Genomic DNA, 25,751 nt, shown 5'->3' with positions numbered 1-25,751 from the left:
TCACAGGGGTCGCCTAAGACTATGGGAAAAGATAAAGTTTTCATGGTGTTAGGAACTAAAGGTTCTATTCTGGCGCTTTGGAACATATTTTTACAATCGACCAATCAGGCGTTTACAGTGGGGGTGTCCCTCTGACTTTTCTGCCAATCAGCTTAAACCTCTGTTGGGAGAATTGGCACTAGAGTTATGGTTGGGGGTCACCACAACATGAAGAACTGTATTAAGGGGTCAGGGTATTAGAAAGGTTGAGAACCACTGCTATAGAAAATTCTATAGAGGAATCATTGAGTCTGTCATCTGCACCTCTATAACTGTCTGGTTTGGTTCTGCAACCCAACAAGACCGACACAGACTTCAGAGGAGAATCAGAACTGCAGAAAAAACAATTGCTGCCAACCTGCCTTCCATTGAGGACCCGTATACTGCACAAGTCAAAAAGAGGGCAGGGAAAATATTTACCCACCCCTCGCATCCTGGACATAAACTGTTTCAACGCCTCCCCTCAAAATGTCACTACAGAGAACTGCACACCAAGACAACTAGACACAAGAACAGTTTTTTTCCTGAACGCCATCACTCAGCTAAACAAATAATTCCCTCAACAATGTCAAACTGTTCACTGAGTCCATTGCTGTCACTACTCACAACTTTACTCTGTATTAAGTTTGTTTTCTGGATGACAAAGTTTAGAACTACAGTGCCTAAAACACAATTTAAGTATTGCCCACAAGTTCATATGCTGCAACGTCCTACCGGTCAATGACTACTTCAGCTTCAACCGCAACAACACAAGAGCACGCAACAAATTCAAACTTAATATTAACTGCTCCAAACTTGACTGTAAAAAATATGACTTTAACAATCGAGTTGTCGAAGTGTGGAACTCATTACCGGACTCAATAGTGTCAACCCCTAACCCCCAACACTTCTCCATTAGACTCTCCACGATTGACCTCTCCAGGTTTCTAAGAAGTCAGTAAGGGGCGTACATAAGTGCACTAGTGTGCCTTTCGTCCCCTGTCCAATTGTCTTTCCTTTATCTCATATATCATATATATTTTCTTCCTTTCATATATCTTCTCCTCTATTTTTACATATTATCTTTATATATATTACTTCATGTCTATTCTCTTCCATATGTATTGTGTATTGGACAAATGAATAAATAAAATAAATAAATAAAAAGAAACATACTGTATTTTCTCTAAACAATTTAACAGAACACAATTGGATAAGGGAAACTTTTTACCTTTAGCCCAAAGTCCATCTGCTAAGCTATTCCTCCATTGCCAGGCCTTCTATTTTAATTGTCCCCAAACGCATACAAGCCAAACCTGTGATTAATGAGCCTCTTTAGAGATACCAGTCCAAGGGCCCTGTTCTATCGGGCTTCCTGTATCCATTTTCTAACTGCAGAAGTCTCAAAGATAACCTTCCTCCAATATGGTCACGGGCCGGAAGATTGATACCTGTTTCCTGCTTTAAATTAACTGGCAGGAAAGAAAAGACTGCTCATAAGATAACCCAAAGAGCCGAAGAACAAGAAACAAGAAAAAAAAAACCATCAAATTTCGTATCAAAGAATAATTTTTTATTCCTTGGGCTTTGTTGCATCATAATCATTTATTCATCGTTTCGTAGCTGAAAGCTCCATAAACGTATTTTGGGACCCTGAGCAATCAGATCATTGCAGAATCTTCAGAGGGTTGGGTTTTTTGTTTGTTTTTGTTCTTCTGCATCCCTGGCTCCTGCTGGGATGGTCATTAGCTCTTTCTTCCAAAGGCCAGAGCTAAAAAACAGGCCCAAGAGATTTAGCAAAGTCTAAAACTGACGCCGCCAGACTGCTAAGTCAAAGTTCAGCAGGGGTTTCCTGGATCTTTCCAGTTTTGCTGGAGAGTAAAAGATGGAGGTAGAGAACTGAATGGGAAAGAGTTGGGTCGGATTTGATCTGTCTGTCTGTCTGTCTATTTATTTATCTATCTATCCATCCATCCATTCATCATAACTATGTATCCATCATATCTATCTATCTATCTATCTATCTATCTATCTATCTATCTATCTATCATCTATCTATCTATCTATCTATCTGTCTCTATCTATCTATCTATCTATCATCTATATATCTATCTATCTATCTATCTATCATCTATCTATCATCTATCTATCATCTATATATCTATATATCTATCATCTATCTATTTATTATTCTATTTATCAATCTATCTAGCTATCCATCCATCCATCCATCCATCCATCTATCCATCCATTTATCATATCTATCCATTCTATCTATCTATCTATCTATCTATCTATCTATCTATCTATCTATCTATCATCTATCATCTATCATCTATCATCTATCTATCTATCTATCATCTATCTATCTATCATCTATCTATCTATCTATCTATCATCTATCTATTTATCATTCTATCTATTTATCAATCTATCTAGCTAGCTATCCATCCATCCACTCATCCATCTATCCTTCCATTCTTCATATCTATCCATTCTATCCATTCTATCTATCTATCTATTTATCAATCTATCTATTCATCCATCCATCCATCCATCATATCTATATAGCCTATCTATCTATCTATCTATCTATCTATCTATCTTTCTATCTATCTATCTATCTATCTATCTATCTATCTATCTATCTATCTATCTATCTATGCAATGTCACCTGGCGGGACCTAGGGGAAGAACCTTCTCTGTGGTGACCCCAGCCTTTTGGAATCAACTTCCTCCAGAGGTTCGCACTGGTTTGTGAGAAATTTGGTGTTTTAGTGTGTTTTTTAGATTTAGATTTCTACTTGTTATGCATTTATTTTTGTTGTGAGCTGCCCTGAGTTTGAGGAATAGGGCGGCATAGAAATCTAAATGAAGGAAGGAAGGAAGGAAGGAAGGAAGGAAGGAAGGAAGGAAGGAAGAGAAAATGTCTCCTTATGCTTTCCATCTAAACAAAGCTGAAAAGGGAGACGTCCATTGCTGACAGACAACCTCTTCCCCGCAGAGGTTTATTGTCAAGAAATGTCACAGCAGCCACCAAAAAAGAGAGGAATAGATAAAGAGTTTTGCTCCCACTGGTTCCTTAGCGGGAATCTCATAGACAAGACAATTTCAATGCAGCCCAGCTAGAGGCACCAGGAGAAGCCGATGTCCTGACATTAAATTGACTCGCACTTCAAAGGAATACCCGTATCATCAGCAATGCGGAGTCTGGATTTTCTTATGCTAGCCATCTAATCAAGCTCGTTGCAATTCTACCTTTGATCAAAACACTTCTTTATTAGATTGCTTGGGAAGGAAAAAGGAAGGAAAAAGAGGGAGCAGGAAGAGGTAGATTGTTATCCCGCTCTATAGAGCGCTGGTGAGACCACATTTGGAATACGGTGTCCGGTTCTGGAGACCTCACCTACAAAAAGATATGGATAAAATTGAACGGGTCCAAAGACAGGCTACAAAAATGGCGGAAGGTGTTAAGCATCAAACTTGTCAGGAATGACTTCATGAACTCCATCTGTATAGTCTGGAGGACAGAGGGGAAAGGGGGGATAATGATCGAAACATTTAAATATGTTAAAGGGTTAAATAAGGTTCAGGAGGGAAGTGTTTTTAATAGGGATGTGAACACAAGAACAATGGGGTTAGTTGGGGGGAAGATCAGAAGCCACGTGAAAAAATATTATTTGACTGAAAGAGTAGTAGATGCTGGGTACACACCTCCAGCAGACGTGGTTGGTAAATCCACAGTAACTGAATTTAAACATGCCTGGGATAAACATATATCCATTCTAAGATAAAATACAGGAAATAATATAAGGGCAGACTAGATGGACCAGGAGGTCTTTTTCTACCGTCAATCTTCTATGTTTCTATGTTTCAAGGGTAGAAAAGCAACATTCAAACAGCCCACGTCACACTGTTCCGTTATTAACATCCCATCTCCGGTTTGAGATCCTGCAAACAATATTTGTTTGTTTGTTTGTTTGTTTGTTTGTTTGTTCGTTCGCTTGTTCGCTCGCTCGCTCACTCACTCACTCACTCATTCATTCATTCATTCCACCTCTGTGCCGCTCAATCCTGAAGGATTCAAGGCAGCTTTCAAGAATATAGAAAAGTACAGTTAACAATCAAAAGAAGTCAATTACAAATTAAAACAATAACCTTGGTTAAAACCCACAACTCAGCAATCCAATAAAAACGTACATATCATGCAATACAATTTGGCCATGAAAGATGTACAATTCATTTTTCCCAAGAAAACCATTAAATAAATAAATAAGAAAGATAGAAATATAGAAATATAGAAAGAAAGAAGAAAGAAAGAAAGAAAGAAAGAAAGAAAGAAAGAAAGAAGATAGATAGGAGAGATGCAGAGATAGATAGATAGATAGATACATAGATAGATAGATACATAGATAGATAGATACATAGATACATAGATAGATAGATACATAGATAGATAGATATTTTATTGTCATTGTATGTATATACACAGTATACCCATGCAACGAAATTTGTATGATGCCAAAGACGAATCACAACATACATATTAGGATACTTATTCACCAAAAGTCAAGTGCACCAGACGGGACAAAACAGAATACAAAGGCAAATACCAATAGCTTTAGCCCTGAGATTTATATACCACTTCATGGTCTTTACAGCCCTCTCTCAGCAGTTTACAGCACTGATGACATTACCTAGTTTGTAATGAAATGTCTGCAAGAAAACAACCCAGCTCAGAGAACTTCAAGGACCCCACAGTCGTCATCCTCCTCCTCTTCCTCCTCCGCCACCTCCTCCACCTCATATCCACACACCCTGCTCTCTTCTAACATTGATGACATTACCTAGTTGGGTAATAAAACGTCTGCAAGAAAACAACCGCGCTCAGAGAGCACCAAGGACCCCACAGTCATCATCCTCCTCTTCTTCCTCCTCCACCACCTCCGCCTCCACCTCCTCCACCTCATATCCACACACCCTGCTCTCTTCTAACATTGATGACATTACCTAGCTGGGTAATAAAACATCTGCAAGAAAACAACCGAGCTCAGAGAGCACCAAGGACCCCCACAGTCTTCCACTTCCTCCTTGCAAAACCCACTCCCTTCTAGCATTGATGGTGTTACCTAGTTGGGTGATGAAATGTCTGCAAGAAAACAACCAAGCTCATTTCAACCCTGAGCTACAGATATTCTCCTTTATGGTTCCAGCTATTTTAATACCCATTCCCCCACCAGTTTGGACCAGGACTCACTGCTCACAGTCACTCATGCCCTCATCACCTCGAGGTTCAACTACTGTAATGCTCTCTACATAGGGCTACCTTTGAAAAGTTTTCAGAAACTTCAGATCCTGCAGAATGCAGCTGCGAGAGCAATCATGGGCTTCCCAAGATATGCCCATGTTACACCAACACTCCTCAGTCTGCATTGGTTGCCGATCAATTTCCGGTCACAATTCAAAGTGTTGGTTATGACCTATAAAGCCCTTCATGGCATCGGACCAAAATATCTCCGGGACCGCCTTCTGCCGCACGAATCCCAGCGACCGGTTAGGTCCCAGAGTTGGCCTTCTCTGGGTCCCATCGACTAAGCTAGGCAGGACCCAGGAGAAGAGCCTTCTCTGTGGCGGCCCCGGCCCTCTGGAACCAGCTCCCCCAGATATCAGAGTTGCCCCCACCCTCCTTGCCTTTCGCAAGCTCCTTAAAACCCACCTCTGTCGTCAGGCATGGGGGAATTGAAATATCCCTTCCCCCTAGGCTTATAGAGTTTATACATGGTATGCTTGTATGTATGAGTGGTTCTTTAAATTGGGTTTTTTAAGATTATTTTTAATATTTGATTTGTTTACATTGTCTTTTTATACTGTTGTTAGCCGTTGTGAGTCTTCGGAGAGGGGCGGCACACAAATCTAACAAATAAATAAATAAAATAAATAAATTACAATCTTCCAAACCTTTCAAAGCATTTAAGAGCAATCCTAGAAAGCTAAAAACCTGTCCATCTCTTCAGCAAAGGATCCTCAGATGAATTCAACCAGGTATCTAAGGTTCTCAAATGCTGTGTGAACTTTCCCATGAGATTTTGAGTAGGAGGGGCTGGGATTGTATTGCAACTGGGTTGCAATGGCACTAATAGAATTCAGGCTGGATGAAGCTGAAGCTAAGGAAAGCCGGCATTTATGAGCGATGAAAAGTATTAAGCCTTTTGCTTTTTTTTGTCAAAAGAGGCCCAACAATAAATTCCCTCTCTGGGTCTCTGCTAAAGCATAGCCTGCAAGCGTTTTATAATTCTTATTAAAAAAAAAAAACAATAATAATCTGATTTCGCCATTAGCAGTCTGCTGGGCATCTGAGCTATAGCTTCAATCCATCAGTTATTTAACTGGGCTTTAAACAAATTTCAAAGCCAACCAGTCATGAAAGCTCTACCGATTGCTCCCCAGGATCTGAGAAAAATAATCCGTTTCTCCATTTCCTGGGAATCTAAATGGCAACAGGTGATTTTTCTGTGATCTGCTTGGACTATTCCCAAGTAGAAGCAAAGATAGCGATAGAGGAGAATATGTATAGGTTGAAATGAGGGGTCCTTGGTGCTCTCTGAGATTGGTGGGTTTTTGGTAGATGGTTCATGATCCAACTAGGTTACATCATTAGTGCTAAAAAGGCAAACTCCACATCCTTCTAGCCCTGATTATGTTACCTAGTGTTCTGCCGGGCTCTCTGGTATGAGCCTCCCAAAAATTCAAGGGTACAAATTTCAGACACACACATGTTTGAAAAATCAAAACAATGTTCTTTATCACAACATTCAAAAGAAAACGAAGGACCCTTTTTGTATTGCAAAGAGCACTCGTCCCCAAAACAACCTTGTAGGCTGTACAATTCCCTTAATCAGTTCTTAAGTACTTAGCTAGCAGCTGTGAAGAAACGTCACAGCCCTTCTTATTTATTTTATTTATTTATTTATTGGATTTGTATGCCGCCCCTCTCCGTGGACTTGGGGCGGCTAACAACAGTGACAAAAAACAGAATGTAAAAATCCAATACTACAACAGCTAAAAACCCTTGTTATAAAACCAATCATACATACAAACATACCATGCATAAATTGTAGAAGCCTAGGGGGGAAGATTATCTTAATTCCTCCATGCCTGATGGCAGAGGTGGGCTTTGAGGAGCTTACGAAAGGCAAGGAGGGTGGGGGCTATTCTAATCTCTGGGGAGAGTTGGTTCCAGAGGGTCGGGGCCACCACAGAGAAGGCAAACGACATTGTTTAGTTGAGGGGACCCGGAGAAGGCCCACTCTGTAGGACCTAACTGGTCGCTGGGATTCGTGCGGCAGAAGACGGTCCCTGAGATAATCTGGCCTGGTGCCATGAAGGGCTTTATAGGTCATAACCAACACTTTGAATTGTGACCGGAAACTGATCGGCAACCAATGCAGACTGTGGAATTTGGTGTGATATGGGCATATTTAGGGAAGCCCATAATTGCTCTCGCAGCTGCATTCTGCACAATCTTCTTCCAACGGAGTGAGACACACACACACTTTGCTCTGCTTTGGTTTCAAAGGCGTGAAAAATCAATAAAGTCCGGAAAACAGCAAGGCACGATCCTGAAGAACTGCGATCAGATAATCTTCCACAACGGCCAAACCCACACGCTGCTATTTGTATCAGCAGCTCTAATTACTGGAACCCCACCCAAACACAGGTGGCCTCTCTTATCTCCTGTAACATGTCCTCAATCGGTCTCTTCTACGCATAACTCTGAGCCTGCGTGGGTCCAAAACTTCCGCATCCGAATCGACTGAATATGAGGAAGATTGGCTTCCTGGGCTGTGTGCCAAGCCCCCCTCTTCCAAGTCCCTCCCACCTTCTTCTTCGTCCGAGGAAACTGCACTACCTGACTCTGTTGGCAAAAAAACAGGCCTATGACATGTTGAAGTTTCCCCTGCATCCACCTCCACATTCTTTGGGGCAGGAGCTGGGCCAGAGCCAACCACAACACCTAGTGGGGTAGTGAAATTCCTGTGAGAAAACAACCAAGCTCAGAGAGCATCAAGGACCACACATCCTCCTCTTCTTCTTCTTCCTCCTCCTCTTCCTCCTCCTCCTATCCAGACACCCCACTCCACTAGCACTGATGATGGTACCTAATCAGATAATGAAAGAAATCAATGAAGCTCAAAATGCATTAAGGACCTTGTGTTCTCCTCCTCCTCCTCCCCCTCCCCTTCCTCCTCCTATCCACAGACCCCCCTCTCTTGTAACACTGATGATGTTATTATTATTATTATTATTATTATTATTATTATTATTATTATTATTATTTATTGGATTTGTATGCCGCCCCTCTCCACAGACTCGGGGCGGCTAACAACAATGATAAAAAACAACATTTAACAATCCAATTTAATAAAACAACTAAAAACCCTTATTATAAAAAACAAACATACACACAAACATACCATACATAACTTGTAATGGCCTAGGGGAAGGAATATCCTAACTCCCCCATGCCTGGCGACAACGGTGGGTCTTGAGTAATTTGCAAAAGACAAGTAGGGTGGGGGCCATTCTAATCTCTGGGGGGAGTGGATTCCAGAGGGCCGGGGCCACCACAGAGAAGGTTCTTCCCCTGGGGCCCGCCAAACAACATTGTTTGGTCAACGGGACCCGGAGAAGGCCAACTCTGTGGGACCATATCAGCTGCTGGGATTTGTGCGGTAGAAGGCGGTTCTGGATGTTACCTAGTCAGGTCATGAAACATCTATAGGAAAACAACAAACCTCAGAAAGCACCAAGGACCTCACATCCTCTCCCTCTTCCTCCTTCTCCTCCTCTCTATACATCCTTCTTCCTTCTAGCATTGACCACATTACCTAGTCAGGTAACGAAATGCCTACAAGAAAACAGCTGACTTCAAAGAACACCAAAGATCCTCCCCTCCCCAAAAACCCGAAAATATTTGATCCTATGCTCTGTCCCATCAAGAATTATATTGATCATCTTGCATCCATAAGTCAGCCTTTAAACACATGGTTTTACACCAAGCAATCCACTCCCTGGATTCTTGGAAAGAAAAAATGAGCAAACCGATGCTAGCTTTTGATGTGGTTTTAACCCAGTTCCGAAGTGGGTTTATTCTCTAAATTCTGTCCTGTTAACATCAGGAGAAATCTCCCGACAGTGAGAACTATTAATGAATAGAATAGTTTGCCAACTGGAGTTGTGAGTGCTCCATCGCTGGAGGTTTTCAAAAAATAGACTGGGCAGCCATTTGACTGGGGTAGTATAAGATCTCCTGCCTTAGAATGGGAATAAATTTGGATGAGAAATACTAAAATTACTAAATCAATAATCTAGAAAGAGAATCAATAAGAAATGTTGTACCGGTGGCACCTAGAACCGAAAAGATTGGCTCAGATATATTCAAATTATAATCAATTATGCTGGCAGTGCAAAAAAAGAACAGGGCACCTTCTTCCATCAATGGTGGTCATGCCCCGAAGCGAAAAAATATTGGATGCAACTTAGAAAGTGGTTGCAAGAAATAACCAATGTAGGAAATTGAATGTACACCAGAGTTCTATTAGGCATTATTAGTAATTTGTATGAGAAAAATGTTAAATATTTGATGTTACACATTATAACGGCCGCAAGAATAGCCTACGCAAAAAAAAAATGGAAAAATCAACAGATCTCCAGCGACAAGGAGATAATTGGGAAAACCTATGAATGTGCACAAGTGGACCATTTGATTATGGAACTGAACGATCAAAAGGGCTCAGATTACTATGCTATTTGGATGAACTAGTACAAAAAGGAAACACAAATCAACAATAAGTGATAGAATGTCTTAAATGTACAAATGTAAAAATGAACAATATATCAATGTAATGTAAATATATAGATGTTAACCCCCCTGAAAGTATTAAAAAGTATTATGTAAATATTAAAAATCAATAAAAATATATATTTTTTAAAAAGATCTCCTGCCTTGAGCAGGGGGTTAGACTAGAAGACCTCTATGGTCCCTTCTAGACCTATGATTCCATGTTTAACACATTTGGGGCAACAGAACACCATATGGGGCCTTTCTAGAGTAGGTTTCTAGTTCATCTCTCAAAATGGGTGGGCCAAGTAGGCACAGCCTGAAGATACAGTCGGATTGACACTGAAGCTCAATTTAAATTAATCTGTTCAACCTATTGCTCGGCTTATCGATATAAACCTCTGTATTTCTGCCAAGAAGACGGCACAGTTGAGTTCAGGTGGCGACTCAAGTGTCGTCCTTACCACAAAGAGCAATTTCACCTTTGCGTTTCCCTCATGTAGTACAACTGGTGGCAGTTTTTGGAGGCTTGGTTGAGGGAGGAAGAGACCTTTAAGCCACTTTCACTTAAATTGCCTGCCTTGGCTTGCAAATCAAGCCAATATTCAAGGGAAAATGAAACAGTGGACTTTGAAATGCTCTAGATAAGGGGTGTCAAATCCAAGGCCCACAGGCAGGATTCAGACCATGGGGTGGTTAAATTCAGCCCACAGGTCCAGTCTGGAAATATCAAAGGACTGGCACGCAGTGCCTCTGGCGGCTAAAATGAGCTGCATATGGGGTGCCCTGTGCCTCATATTCACTCTCCATGGCCTCCTGCAGCACTCTGCTGGCTGAAAACTGCATTAAAAAGGTCAAAACTGGCCACAAAAATGGCCACAAAATATGCTGTTAACCACCCGAAGAATAGCCCCAAAAGGACCTAATATGGCCCCCAAAAGGCCTAGAAATTGACTGAAAAAGGCCTGAAAAATGGCCCCAAAAGGCTTTAAAATGGCCTGAAAAACAAGCTAAAAATCCCCCCCCATAAAATGGCCTGAAAAACAAGCCAAAAACGGCCCCCAAATGGGCCAAACATCAGGCCGAAAAAGACCTGAAAAAAGGCCAGAAAAAATGGCCTGTAAAATGCCTGAAAAACAAGCTGAAAATGGCAGAAAAAGGCCTGGAATATGGCCTGAAAAAAGGCCTGTAAAATGAAAAACAAGCCAAAAATACCTCCCCCCCATGGGCCAAAAAACAGGTCAAAAAGGCCTTGAAATGGGCTGAGGGAAAAGGCCCAAAAAAGGCCTGAAAAACAAGGCAAAATTGCTCCCAAAATGGGCCAAAACAGGCTGAAAGAGGCCTGTAAACCAGCCTGAGAAAGGCGTAAACATGGTCTGGAAAAGGCCTGAAAAACAAGCCAAGTACAGCCCCAAACTGGCCCCCTCAAAAAGCGGAAAAAAGCTTGAAAAATTGCCTGGGAAAACAAGCTGAAAATGGCCTCCAAAACAGGCCGAAAATACGTCAAAGAAGGATTGAAAAACATCCTGAAAGAAGGCCGGAAAATGGCCTGAAAAAGAAGCCAAAAAGTGGCCCCCTCAAATGGGCCCAAAAACTAGTCCGAAAAGGGCTGGAAATGGGGTGGAAATAAAGGCCTGAAAAAGGCCTGAAAAACAAGTCTAAATTTCCCCAAAAAATGGCCTGAAAATAGGCCCTAGAGCAGTGTTTCCCAACCTTGGCCACTTGAAGATATCTGGACTTCAACTCCCAGAATTCCCCAGCCAGCGTTCGCTGCCTGGGGAATTCTGGGAGTTGAAGTCCAAGGTTGGGAAACACTGCCATAGAGGCTTAAACGAATCTGTGAGCTGACAGAACTTAGCAGAGGCTTGACTTTTTAAACAGGGAACTTTTACGCTGGCATTTTCAGCACCACTCCATTATTTCAACCCAATTCCTCACTGTATTCGTTTTCCATCCAATTATAAAATTTCATCCAAACCTTATATTATTCATTCTTGTCTATCTTTAACTGAACTGAATCAGATTTCTCCATTGGTTTGGCTTGCCACAAGGCCATGGATCATGTGACCTCACACACACACAAACACACGGGAATGTGACAACCGTTGTAAATATGAACCAGATGGCCAGCATCTGAATTTGCATCACGTGACCATGGGGGAATGCCATGCAATGGTCATAAGTATGAAAAAGCGGCCATTAAATCATGTTATCGAGTGCTGTGGAGACTGAATGGTCACTAAAACGTTGCAAATCAAGGTGTGCCTCCATTTCCCCAAGCCAACTTCATCCCCTCATTTTCTCCTCCTACTTCAGATCCTCTGCTCATTTTGATCACCACAAGATCATCGCCAAGACCTGTTCGATTTTCAGCCAGGGAAAAATAAAATGTAAGCTGCAGTTTCCCGCCCTGCCCCCTTCTCGTTACAATTTTCCTCATTACAAGGCCGTCCCTGTCGTGTTCAATCGAGAGCGTGTTCCCCCAAAATAAAAATATTACCATCCTTAAGTGCCCCCAATCAACGGATACCAAAGTACGTTGACTGACATTCTCGGTGATAATCGCGCTACTTTTCAAAAGCGGAGCTGTCCAAACTAAGCAGCAATCATCTAATCTCTTTCCCACCCTTCTTTTGATGCACATAAATGCCATCACCAAATTTCATTAAGGAACGAGAGAGAGAGAGAGGGAGAGAGAGACAGACAGACAGAGAGAGAAAGAGTGAGACAGAGAGAGAGGGGGAGAAAGAGAGAGACAGAGAGAGGGGGGGAGAAAGAGAGAGACAGAGATAGAGAGAGAAAGAGAGAGAGAAAGAGAGAGAGAGAGAGAAGGAAAGAAAGAGAGAAAAAGAGAGAGAGAGAGAAAGAAACAGAAAGAGAGAAAGAGAGAGAGAAGGAAAGAGAGAAAGAGAGAGACAGAGAGAGAGAGAGAGAGAGAAAGAGAGAGACAGAGAGAGAGAGAAAGAAAGAGAAAGAGAGAAAGAAAGAGAAAGAGAGAAAGAGAGAGAGAGAAGGAAAGAAAGAGAGAGAGAAAGAGAAAGAGAAAGAGAAAGAGAGAGATGAAAGAGGGAGGGAGTAGAGAGAATAAAAGAAAGACGACTTACCCTGTAAGCACAACCACAAAATCCATCACGTTCCAGCCATTGCGGAGATAAGATCCTTTGTGAAAAACAAAACCCAGCGCAATAATCTTTATGCCCGCTTCGAAGCAGAATATTCCAATGAAATATGGTTCGGTGTCATCCTGGGATGCAGAAAGAAAAAAACCACCAGTGTTACCAGTCTATGTATGGGCCCAAAATGGGATGCGATGGAATGGATCCTGCATTCTAACCACTGCGCCACAATAGAATAGAATAGAGTAGAGTAGAATAGAGTAGAGTAGAATAGAATAGAATAATGGAATGAGGAATAGAATAGAATGGAATGGAATGGAATGGAATGGAATGGAGTATAGTGTAGTGTAGTGTAGTGCAGTGGAATAGAACAGAACAGGACAGAATGGAATAGGAAAAGAAATGGAATGGGATGGGATGGGATGGGATGGGAGGAGACGAAACGGAATAGAATATGAGAAGGAACAGAATGAAACAGAACAGAACAGAGTAGGAGAAGGAATGGAATGGAATGGAATGGAATGGAATGGAATGGAAAGGAAAGGAAAGGAAAGGAAAGGAAAGGAGGATGGGATTGGATGGGACGGGACAGGACAGGGCAGGATAGGACAGGATAAAATTAGCAATAGCACTTAGACTTATATACTGCTCAGTGTTTTACAGCCCTCTCTAAGCGGTTTACAGAGTCAGCCTCTTGCCCCCCAACAATTGGGGTCCTCATTTTTTACCCACCTCGGAAGGATGGAAGGCTGAGTCAACTTTGGATTGAACCCCTGGCAGTTAGCAGAATTAGCCTGCAATGCTGCATTCTAACCACTGCATCAACAAAGCTCAGAATGGAATGGAATGGGACTGAATAGAAGTGCGTAAGTTTTTATTTATTTATTTATTTATTTATTTATTTTGTCAAGTATATAATGTAGGTTTGAGAGGATATAATCATAGTAATATGCATCAATAGAAGAATAGAGATAAAAACATTAGGAATAATATAGAAGAAATAATCATTGGGAATAATAGTTCTCAGTGTAATATTTCATTCTCAGATTGTCTTGTTCGTTGTCGATTGCTACAGTGCCCAAGGAGGCCTGCATGCTTTCCTTTTTAGGAAGGAAGGAAGGAAGGAAGGAAGGAAAGAAAGGAAGGAAGGAAGGAAGGAAGGAAGGAAGTTATCTCTTCCGCCAAAATATATGATACTCACCAGCCTCTCTGACATAGGTGTCTTATCTCCATCAGGCAGATGCTGCTCCAAAGCCAAAACGATGCAATTGGCTATAATTGTAGCCAGGATCATATATTCAAATGGAGTGAAGGCAACGGTTAAGGAAAGAACTCATAAAGACAAGTTAATAAAGGCATAGGATCTAGTTTCTCCTGCAGCTATGATAATTAAATAAAGCTAGGATTTTACTTAATGTGGTCTTCCCTCTTCTCTCCAATTTGCCTCCATCTGCAAAATTCTAAACTCTCTATGTTTGCACTGGATTTGTGTTCTCGGAGATCATTTTTGCAAGCTGATAATTGATTGATAATATAGAGTAGAATGGAATGGAATGGAATGAGAATGGAGTGGAGTGGAGTGGAGTAGAGTAGAGTACAATAGAATAGAATAGAATAGAATAGAATAGAATAGAATAGAATAGAATAGAAGATAGAACAAAACAGAATAGAATATAGAATGGAATGGAATGGAATAGAACAGTGATGGTGAACCTTTTTTTCCTTGGGTGCTGAAAAAGCGTGCACGCATCACACATGTGTGAGTGTCCACACCCATAATTTAATGCCTAGGGAGGGAGAAAATAGCTTCCCCCATTCCCTCTGGAGGCTCTCTGGAAGCCAAAAATGCCCTCCCAGAGCCTCTGTGCAAACCAAAAATCAGCTGGCCGGCACACACATGCATGTTGGAGCTGAATTATGGCAATGGCTCGCGTGCCAGCAGATATGGCTGTGTGTGCCACCTGTAGCACCCATGCCATAGGTCCGCCATCATTGAAATAGAAGTGATGGCAAAATAGAATATAATTAGAATAGAATGGAATCAGAATAGAAAAGAATAGAAAATAGAAAATAAATATACAGAATAGAATAGAATAGAATAGAATAGAAGATTTCTTTATTGACGAAGTATGATTAGACGCACAAGGAATTTGTCTTTGGTGCACATGCTCTCAGTGTACATTAAAAAAAGATACATCTGAGCATTTAAAGCAAAATTTTCAGCGTTCAGAAAGTGTAGAAAAGTAAAGTATCAATCCGTCCAACATTCTTTATGAAAGTTGGGTAGTAGCGGAACTCAACAACAAGTTAAACAAAGCTTCGAGCTCATTTTAAATCCTGATTTGTTTAACATCCCCTGCCCTTCACTTTTGGAAATGAGCCAGAAGTGGCTGGATTCACCTAGCGCTCACACAAGTAAGTATCACAAATGACAACAGCTAGTGATGATCATAACTTACAAACCACGACCACCGCGTTCTTTTCTCACATGCTTAAGTTTGTTCCGTGGACTCTTGAGAAGAAATCCTCAGGGTTCTGAATTTGCCATGCAAAGGCCTCTGTGCCAAAAACACAGTGCAAAACTAACCCTGCGAAAGTTGGAGAAAAAAAGTCCTCCCTTTCTGATCCAACTTGGAGAGAAGATCAATTTTGTAAGAGGGAAACCCATGGCTTTTCCATTAAACCTTCTTGTTCAGGTAGAGCATTACAACATGACTCTGTAGTATCATCACCTAACCCCCAAAACTTTAATCTTAGACTGTCTACTCTTGACCTCTCCCGATTCCTAAGAGGTCAGTAACGGGCGTGCATAAGTGCACCAGCGTGCCTTCCATCCCCTGTCCTAATGTTTCTCTCTCACTAGTATCATTATTATTATTATTATTATTATTATTATTATTATTATTATTAATTAGATTTGTATGCCGCCCCTCTCCATAGACTCGGGGCGGCTCACAACAATAACAAAGACAATGTAAGAACTAATCTAATAATTTAAAAAACACTAAAACCCCCATTATTAAAAGCAAGAAATGCAGGTTTAATTATCCTGTAAGAATAGCTTTCCATAGTCCACAACTCTTCTAATCACACTATGGGAAGGGAATGGGACTTTTTGCCTCCGCCAGTTGGATGAAGCGCTTTCCTCCACAGCAGCTGATCGGCCGCTGCCTTCACTCCCTCGCCCAAAGGCCCCTAGCTCTTGGCCCCAGCCCTTTGGCCACAAAAATCCAAATTCAGCCACAGCCTTTTGGCCGCATGGGACACTTCGCCACCATCCAATCAGAACAGTTGTTACAAAATGCTACTTTTGGAAGGAAAGAATGGGACAGTTTGCTCTTTCATACACAAACACACACATTGAATGATAGAGATGGAAGGGAACTCAGTGGCCATCTAGTCTGACCCCCTTCTCATTCAGGAGACTTACAGAATGATAGAGAGGGAACACTGACCTATGGGAAAGCATCAGGTTGAGGAAGGTAGCTCAGAATATTTGCCTAATCAGGATGAAATGTTAATGAGAAATATACTAAATATAACAATTAAAAAAACTAATAGAAAAAGTATTGGCTAATGAATTAATATTCTACACAGCCCTCCCACTTAGTGTAATAAACTAGGAATTCTTGCCATAAGTCTATTTGGAGTTACTTTTTTCATATTTTTAGATTATATTTTTATTTACTTTAAACTCAAGAATATAGTATATCTAGTTTGCTAAATAACTATTGACAAATAGAGGTTTCCCTTAAACTTCCTAGTGCTACAACAATTTTGTTTAAAATCCAATACAAAAAAATTAATCTATAGCCCCCCCCCCAAAAAAAACCCCAATCTATGTTAGTAATTTAACATATAATCTTTAAAGATTGGGTTGCGCCTCATGCTCCAATGTTTCCACAATGTTTTTCAACCGTTCTTCATAATTGAAGAAGAACACGTAGAGTTTTCTTTCCATCTCCTGTACTTTATTACTCCATGCATATAAACATTGCATCTTTGTATACTACCAATCCGTACTTGATAAAATAAATAAATAAAAATAAATAAATAAAACATGGAATGTGACTTCAAGCAGAGGAGCGGAAAGCAGAAGACCACCAAGGAGAACATGTATTCTTGCTAACCCCAACCTCTGTTCTATTGATTCCATATTCTCTGGATCATCTAAGCAGTTTCTGCCTTCCCCACACGCTCTCTCTAACAAAGAGGCTCGCTTATATCCCCAGTGTTTCAGCTGGGTAAGAAAGGACGATGCAACCTGCAGCCGTGCTGGGTTGTTAAGAGGAAAGCCTGTTGCTCGTTGGGTGAGAGAATTATTATCTCTGTGATTTGAGATCAAAGGAAAACAACAGGCCCCTCCTGGGGAATGGCTTCGTGCTACACGTGCAGATCAAGCAGCAAACAGAGAGAGGACACTCCTTAGCAACCTAACCCCAAGCTCAGGTTGGAAGTTCAGAATAGAATAGGATAGAATAGAATAGAATAGAATAGGAGAGAAGAGAAGAGAGGAGAAGAGAAGAGAAGATGGAATAGAAAATAGAATATAGAAAAGAATGGAATATAGAAAAGAATGGAATGGCACGGCACAAGATAGGATAGGACAGAGCAGAACAGAAAATTGAATAGAATATAGAATATAGAATGTAGTAGAATATAGAATATAGAATATAGAATATAGAATATAGAATATAGAATATAGAATATAGAATATAGAATATAGAATATAGAATATAGAATATAGAATATAGAATATAGAATATAGAATATAGAATATAGAATGGAATGGAATGGCATAGGATAGGATAGGATAGGATAGAACAGAAAATAGAATAGAATAGAATACATGTATAGAAAAGAATAAAATGTAGAAAAGAATAGGATAGAATGGAATGGAACGGAATGAAACAGAACAGAACAGAAATTAAAATAGAATAGAATATAGAATATAGAAAAGAATAGAATATAGAGAAAAGAATAGGATGGGATGGAATGGAAGTAATGGAATTGAATGGAATAGAAATAGGATAGAAATAGAATAGAATAGAAAAGAAAAGAAAAGAGAATAGGATAGAATGGAATGGAATGGAACAGAATAGAACAGGGTAGAAGTCTTCTAATCCAGCCACCTGCTTAAACAGGAAAACTTATATCACTTCAGACAAATGGTTGTCCAGTCTCTTCTTAAAAACCTCCAGTGATGGAGAACCCACAACTTCTGGAAGCAAACTGTTCCTGTGGTTTATTGTCCTTTTGGGAAGTTTCTCCTTAATTCTAGGTTGCTTCTCTCCTTGATTTGTTTTCAACCATTTTTTCCTGTCCTGCCCTCTGATGCTTTGGAAAATAATTTGACACTCACCCACGCCCTTCTTTGTGGCAGCCCCTCAAGTACCTGGAATACTGCTACCATGTCTCTCCCTAATCCTTCTTTTGTTTAGACTAGCCAAACCCTTCACACATGTTTTAATCTCCAGGCCTTTGATCCTCTTAGTTGCTCTCCTCTGCGTCTTTTCTTGTTGTACGGTGACCAAAATTGGTTGCAATTTTGACTTTGAGAAGACCCACCTCTGCCCGCCTTCGTAAAGGAGTGGGCAGTCTACAAAACCGGCTAGCTAAGAGAAACAGGGTGGGTGGGAGAGATGACCATTTTATCTCCTTGTTCTATCCATAATAGAGACCGGCAGAAAGGGAAACGCAGGAAATTTCTCTTTGTGCCCAATGAAGAATTGAAAACGGGTGTCAAAAGGAAGGGACAAATCTCTGCGAAAGGCTTAAGGGCATGAGACAGCCTTGCATTTATTTATTTATTTATTTATTTATTTATTTATTTAATTATTTTATTTTATTTTATTTTATTTATTTTATTTATTTTATTTATTTTATTTATTTTATTTATTTTATTTATTTTATTTATTTTATTTATTTTATTTATTTTATTTATTTTATTTATTTTATTTATTTTATTTATTTTATTTATTTTATTTATTTTATTTATTTTATTTATTTTATTTATTTTATTTATTTTATTTATTTTATTTATTTTATTTATTTTATTTATTTTATTTATTTTATTTATTTTATTTATTTTATTTATTTTATTTTATTCTATTCTATTCTATTCTATTTATTTTATTTTATTTTATTTTATTTTTTTGTCCAATACACAATGAGGGTTTTCGTGGGTGTATATATATATATATTTTCGTAGATATATATATACACACATAGTAAAATACATGATGAAGGTTATAGAGGAGATACTCATAGTAAAATATATCTAAGAAAGAATAGAAAAGAAGATATAGTAATAGAACATACCAATGAAAGAATAGAAGAAGGGATATAGGAATGGAAGAAAGGTATAGGAGATATAGGAGAGCAATAGGACAGGGGACGGAAGGCACTCTAGTGCACTTGGACTCGCCCCTTACTGACCTCTTAGGAATCTGGATAGGTCAACCATAGATAATCTAAGGGTAAATTGTTGGGGATTTGGGGATGACACTCAGTTACTGAAGTTTATCCAGTAAGGAGGCAGGCAAGAATTAAGGGGGTTGCTCTGCCTTTCATTGAGAATTCCTGCAGCTTCTCTGGATGCCCATCCTTCACGTAGATTCAAAGATTTAAAGAAGGGGGGAATTCTTCAGATTAGACCCTCCCATCCTACCAACTCTCACAATACTAGACAACATAGTATCAACAGTAGAGACCTTCAAATTTCTAGGTTCTATCATATCTCAAGACCTAAAATGGTCACCTAACATAAAAAATGTCATCAAATAAGCACAACAGACAATGTTCTTTCTGCACCAACTCAGGAAGTTCAAACTGCCCAAGGAGCTGCTGATACAGTTCTACACAGGAAACATTGAGTCTGTTATCTGCACCTCCATAACTGTCTGGTTCGGTTCTGCAACCCAACAAGACCGACACGGACTTCAGAGGAGAATCAGAACTGCAGAAAAAACAATTGCTGCCAACCTGCTTTCCACTGAGGAGCTGCATAGTGCACGAGTCAAAAAGAGGGCGGGGAAAATATTGACTGACCCCTCGCATCCTGGACATAAACTGTTTCAACTCCTACCCTCAAAACGTCGCTACAGAGCACTGCACACCAAGACAACTAGACACAAGAACAGGGTTTTTTCCCCGAACACCATCACTCTGCTAAACAAATAATTCCCTCAACACTGCCAAACTATTTACTAAGTCTGCACTATTATTTCTACTAGTTTTTTCTCATCATTCCTATCATCTTTTTCCTCCCACTTAGGACTGTAGGACTGTAACTTGTTGCTTGTGTCCTTAAGATTTTTATTAATATTGATTGTTTCCTCATTGCTTATTTGACCCCTGTGACAATCATGAAGTGTTGTACCACATGTTTCTTGACAAATCTATATGTTCTTTTAGGTACACTGACAGCATATGCACCAAAGACAAATTCCTTGTGTGTCCAATCACACTTGGCCAATAAAGAATTCTATTCTATTAGGAAAAGGAGACCGCCTGTTTTTCCATTCAACCCCAAAGGCTTAAGGAAAGAAAGAAAAGTCTGCCTTAAAGCTGCACTTACAACTTGTTCATTTACTGGCCAGTTCAAAACAACGACAACTCTGAAAGAAAGCTACTACGTCGCCATTTTCCACACTTACAACTATTGTAGCATCACCAACATTCGGATGCTCGGCAACTGGTTCGGGTTTATGAAGGTCGTAGCATCCAGGAAGTCATGAGATCCCCCTTTTTGCGACCGCCTGGCAAGCAAAATCCGCTGGGGGAAAGTTTGCGTGGATTTGCTTCTCAACCAAGTTCCTTGCTTCAGAACAATAATTAATTAATAATAATAATTTATTGGATTTGTATGCCGCCCCTCTCTGCAGATTCGGGGCGGCTAACAACAATAATAAACACAACATGTACAATCCAATAATAAAAAAACAACTAAAAACCCCTATTATAAAACCAAACATACACACAGACATACCATGCATAACTTGTAATGGCCTAGGGGGAAGGAATATCTCAACTCCTCCATGCCTGGTGGTATAAATGAGTCTTGAGTAGTTTACGAAAGACAAAGAGGGTGGGGGCAGTTCTAATCTCCGAGGGGAGTTGGTTCCAGAGGGCCGGGGCCGCCACAGAGAAAGCTCTTCCCCTGGGGCCCACCAAACGACATTGTTTAGTCGACGGGACCCGGAGAAGGCCAACTCTGTGGGACCTTAGCGGTCGCTGGGATTCATACAGTAGCAGGCGGTTCCGGAGGTAATCTGGTCCAATGCCATGTAGGGCTTTAAAAGTCATGACCAACACTTTGAATGGTGACCGGAAACTGATCGGCAGCCAATGCAAGCCATGGAGTGTTGCAGAAACGTGGGCGAATCTTGGAAGCCCCACGATGGCTCTCGCGGCTGCGTTCTGCACGATCTGAAGTTTCCGAACACTTTTCAAAGGTAGCCCCATGTAGAGAGCGTTGCAGTAATCGAACCTCGAGGTGATGAGGGCATGAGTGACTGTGAGCTATGACTCCCTGTCCAAATAGGACCGCAACTGGTGCACCAGGCGAACCTGGGCAAACGCCCTCCTCGCCACAGCCGAAAGATGATGTTCCAATGTCAGCTGTGGATCGAGGAGGACGCCCAAGTTGCGAACCCTCAGCAGTGCTTCCCTTCAACCGCGAGAAAAGTGTCGCAAAGTGGGGACAAAGCTCACTTTGCAACTGTCTCACTTAGCGACGGAAAGGTTGGGCTTCCACTGTGGTTCGTAATTGGAGGACAGACTGTATTTAAGGGTGGAGGCTACAACAGATGAATACCGCAACTGACAACAGCGCCATCCACAGGGCCCTACTTGTAACCATAAGATTGGATCAAAATGCCAGCCAGAAAAATGGGACATAAATTCTCAAGCACGCTGAGTAGGAGGTAGAAATTTCTCTCTCTCTCTTTTTTTTTAAAGGGAATATTTTGCATCATTCTGCTTTGAGTAATATAGACCGCCAAGGATAATAATCCTCACTGGTCAAAAATATCAGCCAGTCTCTGAATTAAGTTATAAATATGATATTCCCATTCATCCAATATCAAACAGGCATCTGGTTTTATGGTTAGGATGCGGCCAATTTAAAGAGATCATATTTTTTCTCTCCCCTTCCCCTCTACTTCTTCTTTTAATATTGATTGTTTCCTCGTTGCTTGTTTGACCCCTATGACAATCATTAAGTGTTGTACCTCATGATAGACCGAGTATACACCAAGTATACACCGAGTAGTTGATGCATGGAACTCTCTACCAGACCCTGTAGAATCATCTCCTAACCCCCAAAAGTTTAACCTTAGACTCTCCACTGTTGACCTCTCCCGATTCCTAAGAGGTCAGTAAGGGGCGTGCATAAGTGCACCAGCGTGCCTTCCGTCCCCTGTCCTAATGTTTCTTTTAGTTTTTACTAGTACCATGCATATGAATATTATTATATCTAATGTTTCTCTTTATTTTTTTCTTACTATTAGTATCATGTATATGTATATTATATTTTTACATACCTCCAATATGTACTTGACAAAACAAATGAATATAAATAAATAAAATAAATGATTCTTGACAAATGTATCTTTTCTTTTATGTACACTGAGAGCATCTGCACCAAAGACAAATTCCTTATGTGCCCAATCACACTTAGCCAAGAAAGAATTCTATTCTATTCTTTTCCCCCACACAAAGTCTAGATTTAATCATGAAGCTGAATTGTGATCTGTTCTAACCATTGATCGCAATGGACAGAAAATGCAACGCCTATCAAAGACACCAAACCACAAGCGTACAAACCCTAATTGATGGCCTCCCATACAAAGTGGCTTGTTCGCGCATAGGTTCCTTCAGCTGAACGAACCACGAGTTGGTTGTGTTCCCACCTTGTGTTAAGCCACAAATTCAGGTTTAGGAAACGACAAAGCTCAGATTGCAACAATTAGCAATAGCAGCAGAACCCAGATTGCGTTAGTAGGTCGCCATGGGCAGATGTAAGATTGCAGTGTATTTATTATTATTATTATTTTTGCACACAGAAAAAGTAAATGTTTAGGATTTTGCCAGTGGTAAGACAACAGCGAGGGGAAGACCCCTTCTCTTTCTTTCTAAACAAACAGAGAAGGTCAAACTGACACCAGAGGAGGAAGAAATTGAAAAACAGCTTCTTCCTCGACTCCAAGGAAGAAAGACAAATTCCTTATTGTCCAATCACACTTGGCCAATAAAATTCTATTTCTATTCCATTCCACTCCATTCCATTCCATTCCATTCTATTCTATTCTATTTTCCAAAGCACCAGTAGGGCAAGACAAGAAGCCACAGATGGGAACTAACCAAGGAGGGAAACAACCTAGAACTAAGGAAACATTTCCCAGCAGCGAGAACCATAAGCCAGTGAAACGGTAGTTGCCTCTGGAAGTTGTGGATGCTCTATCAATGGAAATTTCTAAGGATTAGCAACCATCTGTCTGAAATGTTATGGGGTTTTTTCTCCTGCTTGAGCAGGGGAAGGGGTCAGACTAGAAGACCTCTAAGGTTCCTTCCAACTCTCTTCTTCTCTTCTGTTCCGAATATCAGATGGCTGTCTGGATCATTTTAACCTAGCATGCTAAGGAAAAAATGCTAAGGAACAAACCTCAGCAGGGTGTTGATGGGAATCCAATAATACTCTGAAGAGGTTTCAGGGGGGGGAATAAAGGAAAGCAGACAGGGTCCATCTAAACTAGAACCACCCTGCCCTAGCAGTAACAAATGGATTAACAAAAATGCAAGTGGGGATGGAAAAAAGGGGAGATTTTAACAGGCATTTGGGCAACCTTTTAAAAGTCGGTGTTCTGAGGCTTATGGGAGCATCCATACACACCCAGCCACATGTAATAGATGCATCTGGTTCAGTGGTTCTCAACTTGGGGGTCGGGACCCCTTTGGGGGGTCAAAGGACCGTTTGACAGGGGTTGCCTAAGACACTGGGGAAAGACAAATGGTGTTAGGAACTAAAGCTTCTATTCTGGTGCCTTGGAACGTATTTTTTTTACAATCCGACCAATCAGGCGTTGACAGTAGGGTTGTCCCTCTGAATTTCCTGCCAATCAGCTTAAAAGCTCTGTTGGGAGAATTGGCGGTAGGCTTATGGTTGGGGGCCACCACAACACGAGGAACTGTATTAAGGGGTGGCGGCATTAGAAAGGTTGAGAACCACTGTCCTAGGAGAACAATTCCCACAAGTGAAGTGGACTTCTAGTTAATGGGGGTAGAGACCCTCACCCTCCTACTCACCCACCCATTCCTCCCTCGCTCAAACCCCCACCCCCCTTTCTTTCCTTGCAAAACAAAGCTGAAAAGATGTCCAGAAGCAGCTCAGGGGTTGGAGAAGGGGAGGAGAGACCCCTGCCTCGCTTTTCCAAGAAGCCCCTTGGAATCTCTACTGCTCTCTTTCCCCATAAGCATCCCTTTTGAAGAAGGGGATGGAGAGACCCCTGCCTCGCTTTTCCCAGAAGCCCTTTGAAATCTCTACTGCTCTCTTTCCCCCATAAGCATCCCTTACGGAGAAGGGGAGGGAGAGACCCCTGCCTCGCTTTTTCCCAGAAGCCCCTTGGAATCTCTACTGCTCTCTTTCCCCATAAGCATCCCTTTGGGGGGAACCCCCGCCCTTAAAAAACGCCTGCCACAGAAAAGAAGGGTCACCTGGGGCCAGCACGCCGACACGCCCATTCCCAAAGCTGGTCCACACCCTGGAAAGAGCCAACCTTTTTAACCCCATCGGCGCGCGTCCGACGGGGGAGGGAGGAGGGTCCTCGGGATGCAGAGAAGGGGCGCGCGTGTGGGAGGGGGGAGGAGAACCCCGAGCCCTCACCCCCCGCCTCCGCTCCCCGCCCCCCGCCCCCCGCCCACCCCAGCTCCCGCAAGGATATGGCCACTCCGTGATGCGCTTGGCGTATTTGCGGATCACGTTGTCCTCGCTGAAGATGAAGAGCGAGCGGTTGAGGGTGAAACAGTTCTGCCTGACCGGGATGGGGTTGTAAAGAGCCATGGTCCGGGCCCGCTGGGCCTTGGTCTGCTTGTATATCGGGGGACGCGGGCCCGCCGGGCCGGGGGGCCCCTGGCGGCTGCTGCCGCGGGCCCCGCCGGGCCCCGGGGGAGCCCCCGGGCCGCCAGCTCCATAGCGGCAGGGCAGGTCCTCTCCGAAGCGAGCCATGCTGGTGCCCCTTCTCCAAGCGCGCGCTGCTGGCCCTCCGAGCTGCAAAGACGCATCCCAGCGCCAGGAGGGAGGGAGGAAGCCGGGGCTTCTGGGTCCGGTGGTAGCGCCGGCGGCGGGGCTCTGCTGGTGGTGGCGGCGCTGGGGGCGAAGGCGGGCGGGCTGCGGCTCGGTTCTGGAAGCAGCGGCGGCGGGGAGGATGCGAGGAGGCGCCGCCGCCGCTCAGGGGCGAGGCTCGAGCGCCCAAGGCGGAGGCGAGGCTGAGGTCTCCCAGCTCCGGCTGGAAGCCGAGCCGAGCCGCATCAACTTCCCACCCGGGAGGTTTTTTTCCCTTCACCCCAGCATGGCGCGGCGAGCAAGGAGGCAGCCGGGTTCCCTCGCCGGAGCTGGGGGGCGAGCCGCAGAGCCTGGCCAAGGGAGATCCAGAAGGGGTTGGGAGCTACTTAGCTTGCGTGGGCCTCTCGCCGCCTCCTCCTCCTTCCTCCTCCTTCTTCTTCCTCCTCTTCCCCGCGGCGCTGAGAATCCGACAGAGATGCTCTACTCCTCCGCC

The 25,751-nt window shown here is 42.1% G+C and overlaps 1 protein-coding gene across 1 annotated transcript in view; it reads right to left on the bottom strand.

The window, feature by feature from the left end:
- CACNA1B (calcium voltage-gated channel subunit alpha1 B) overlaps nt 1–25,201 on the bottom strand; it is a 207,017-nt gene extending 181,816 nt beyond the window's left edge. The window contains 3 exon segments of the mRNA XM_070759592.1: nt 12,964–13,103; nt 14,177–14,282; nt 24,918–25,201. Of these exon segments, the coding sequence (XP_070615693.1) occupies nt 12,964–13,103; nt 14,177–14,282; nt 24,918–25,201 (530 nt within the window).
- Between the last annotated feature and the right edge of the window lie 550 nt (nt 25,202–25,751).

The sequence above is a fragment of the Erythrolamprus reginae genome, chromosome 8 (genome assembly GCF_031021105.1).
Source record: "Erythrolamprus reginae isolate rEryReg1 chromosome 8, rEryReg1.hap1, whole genome shotgun sequence".
Taxonomy (NCBI): domain Eukaryota; kingdom Metazoa; phylum Chordata; class Lepidosauria; order Squamata; family Dipsadidae; genus Erythrolamprus; species Erythrolamprus reginae.
This window is presented reverse-complemented; position numbering and strand designations above follow the sequence as displayed.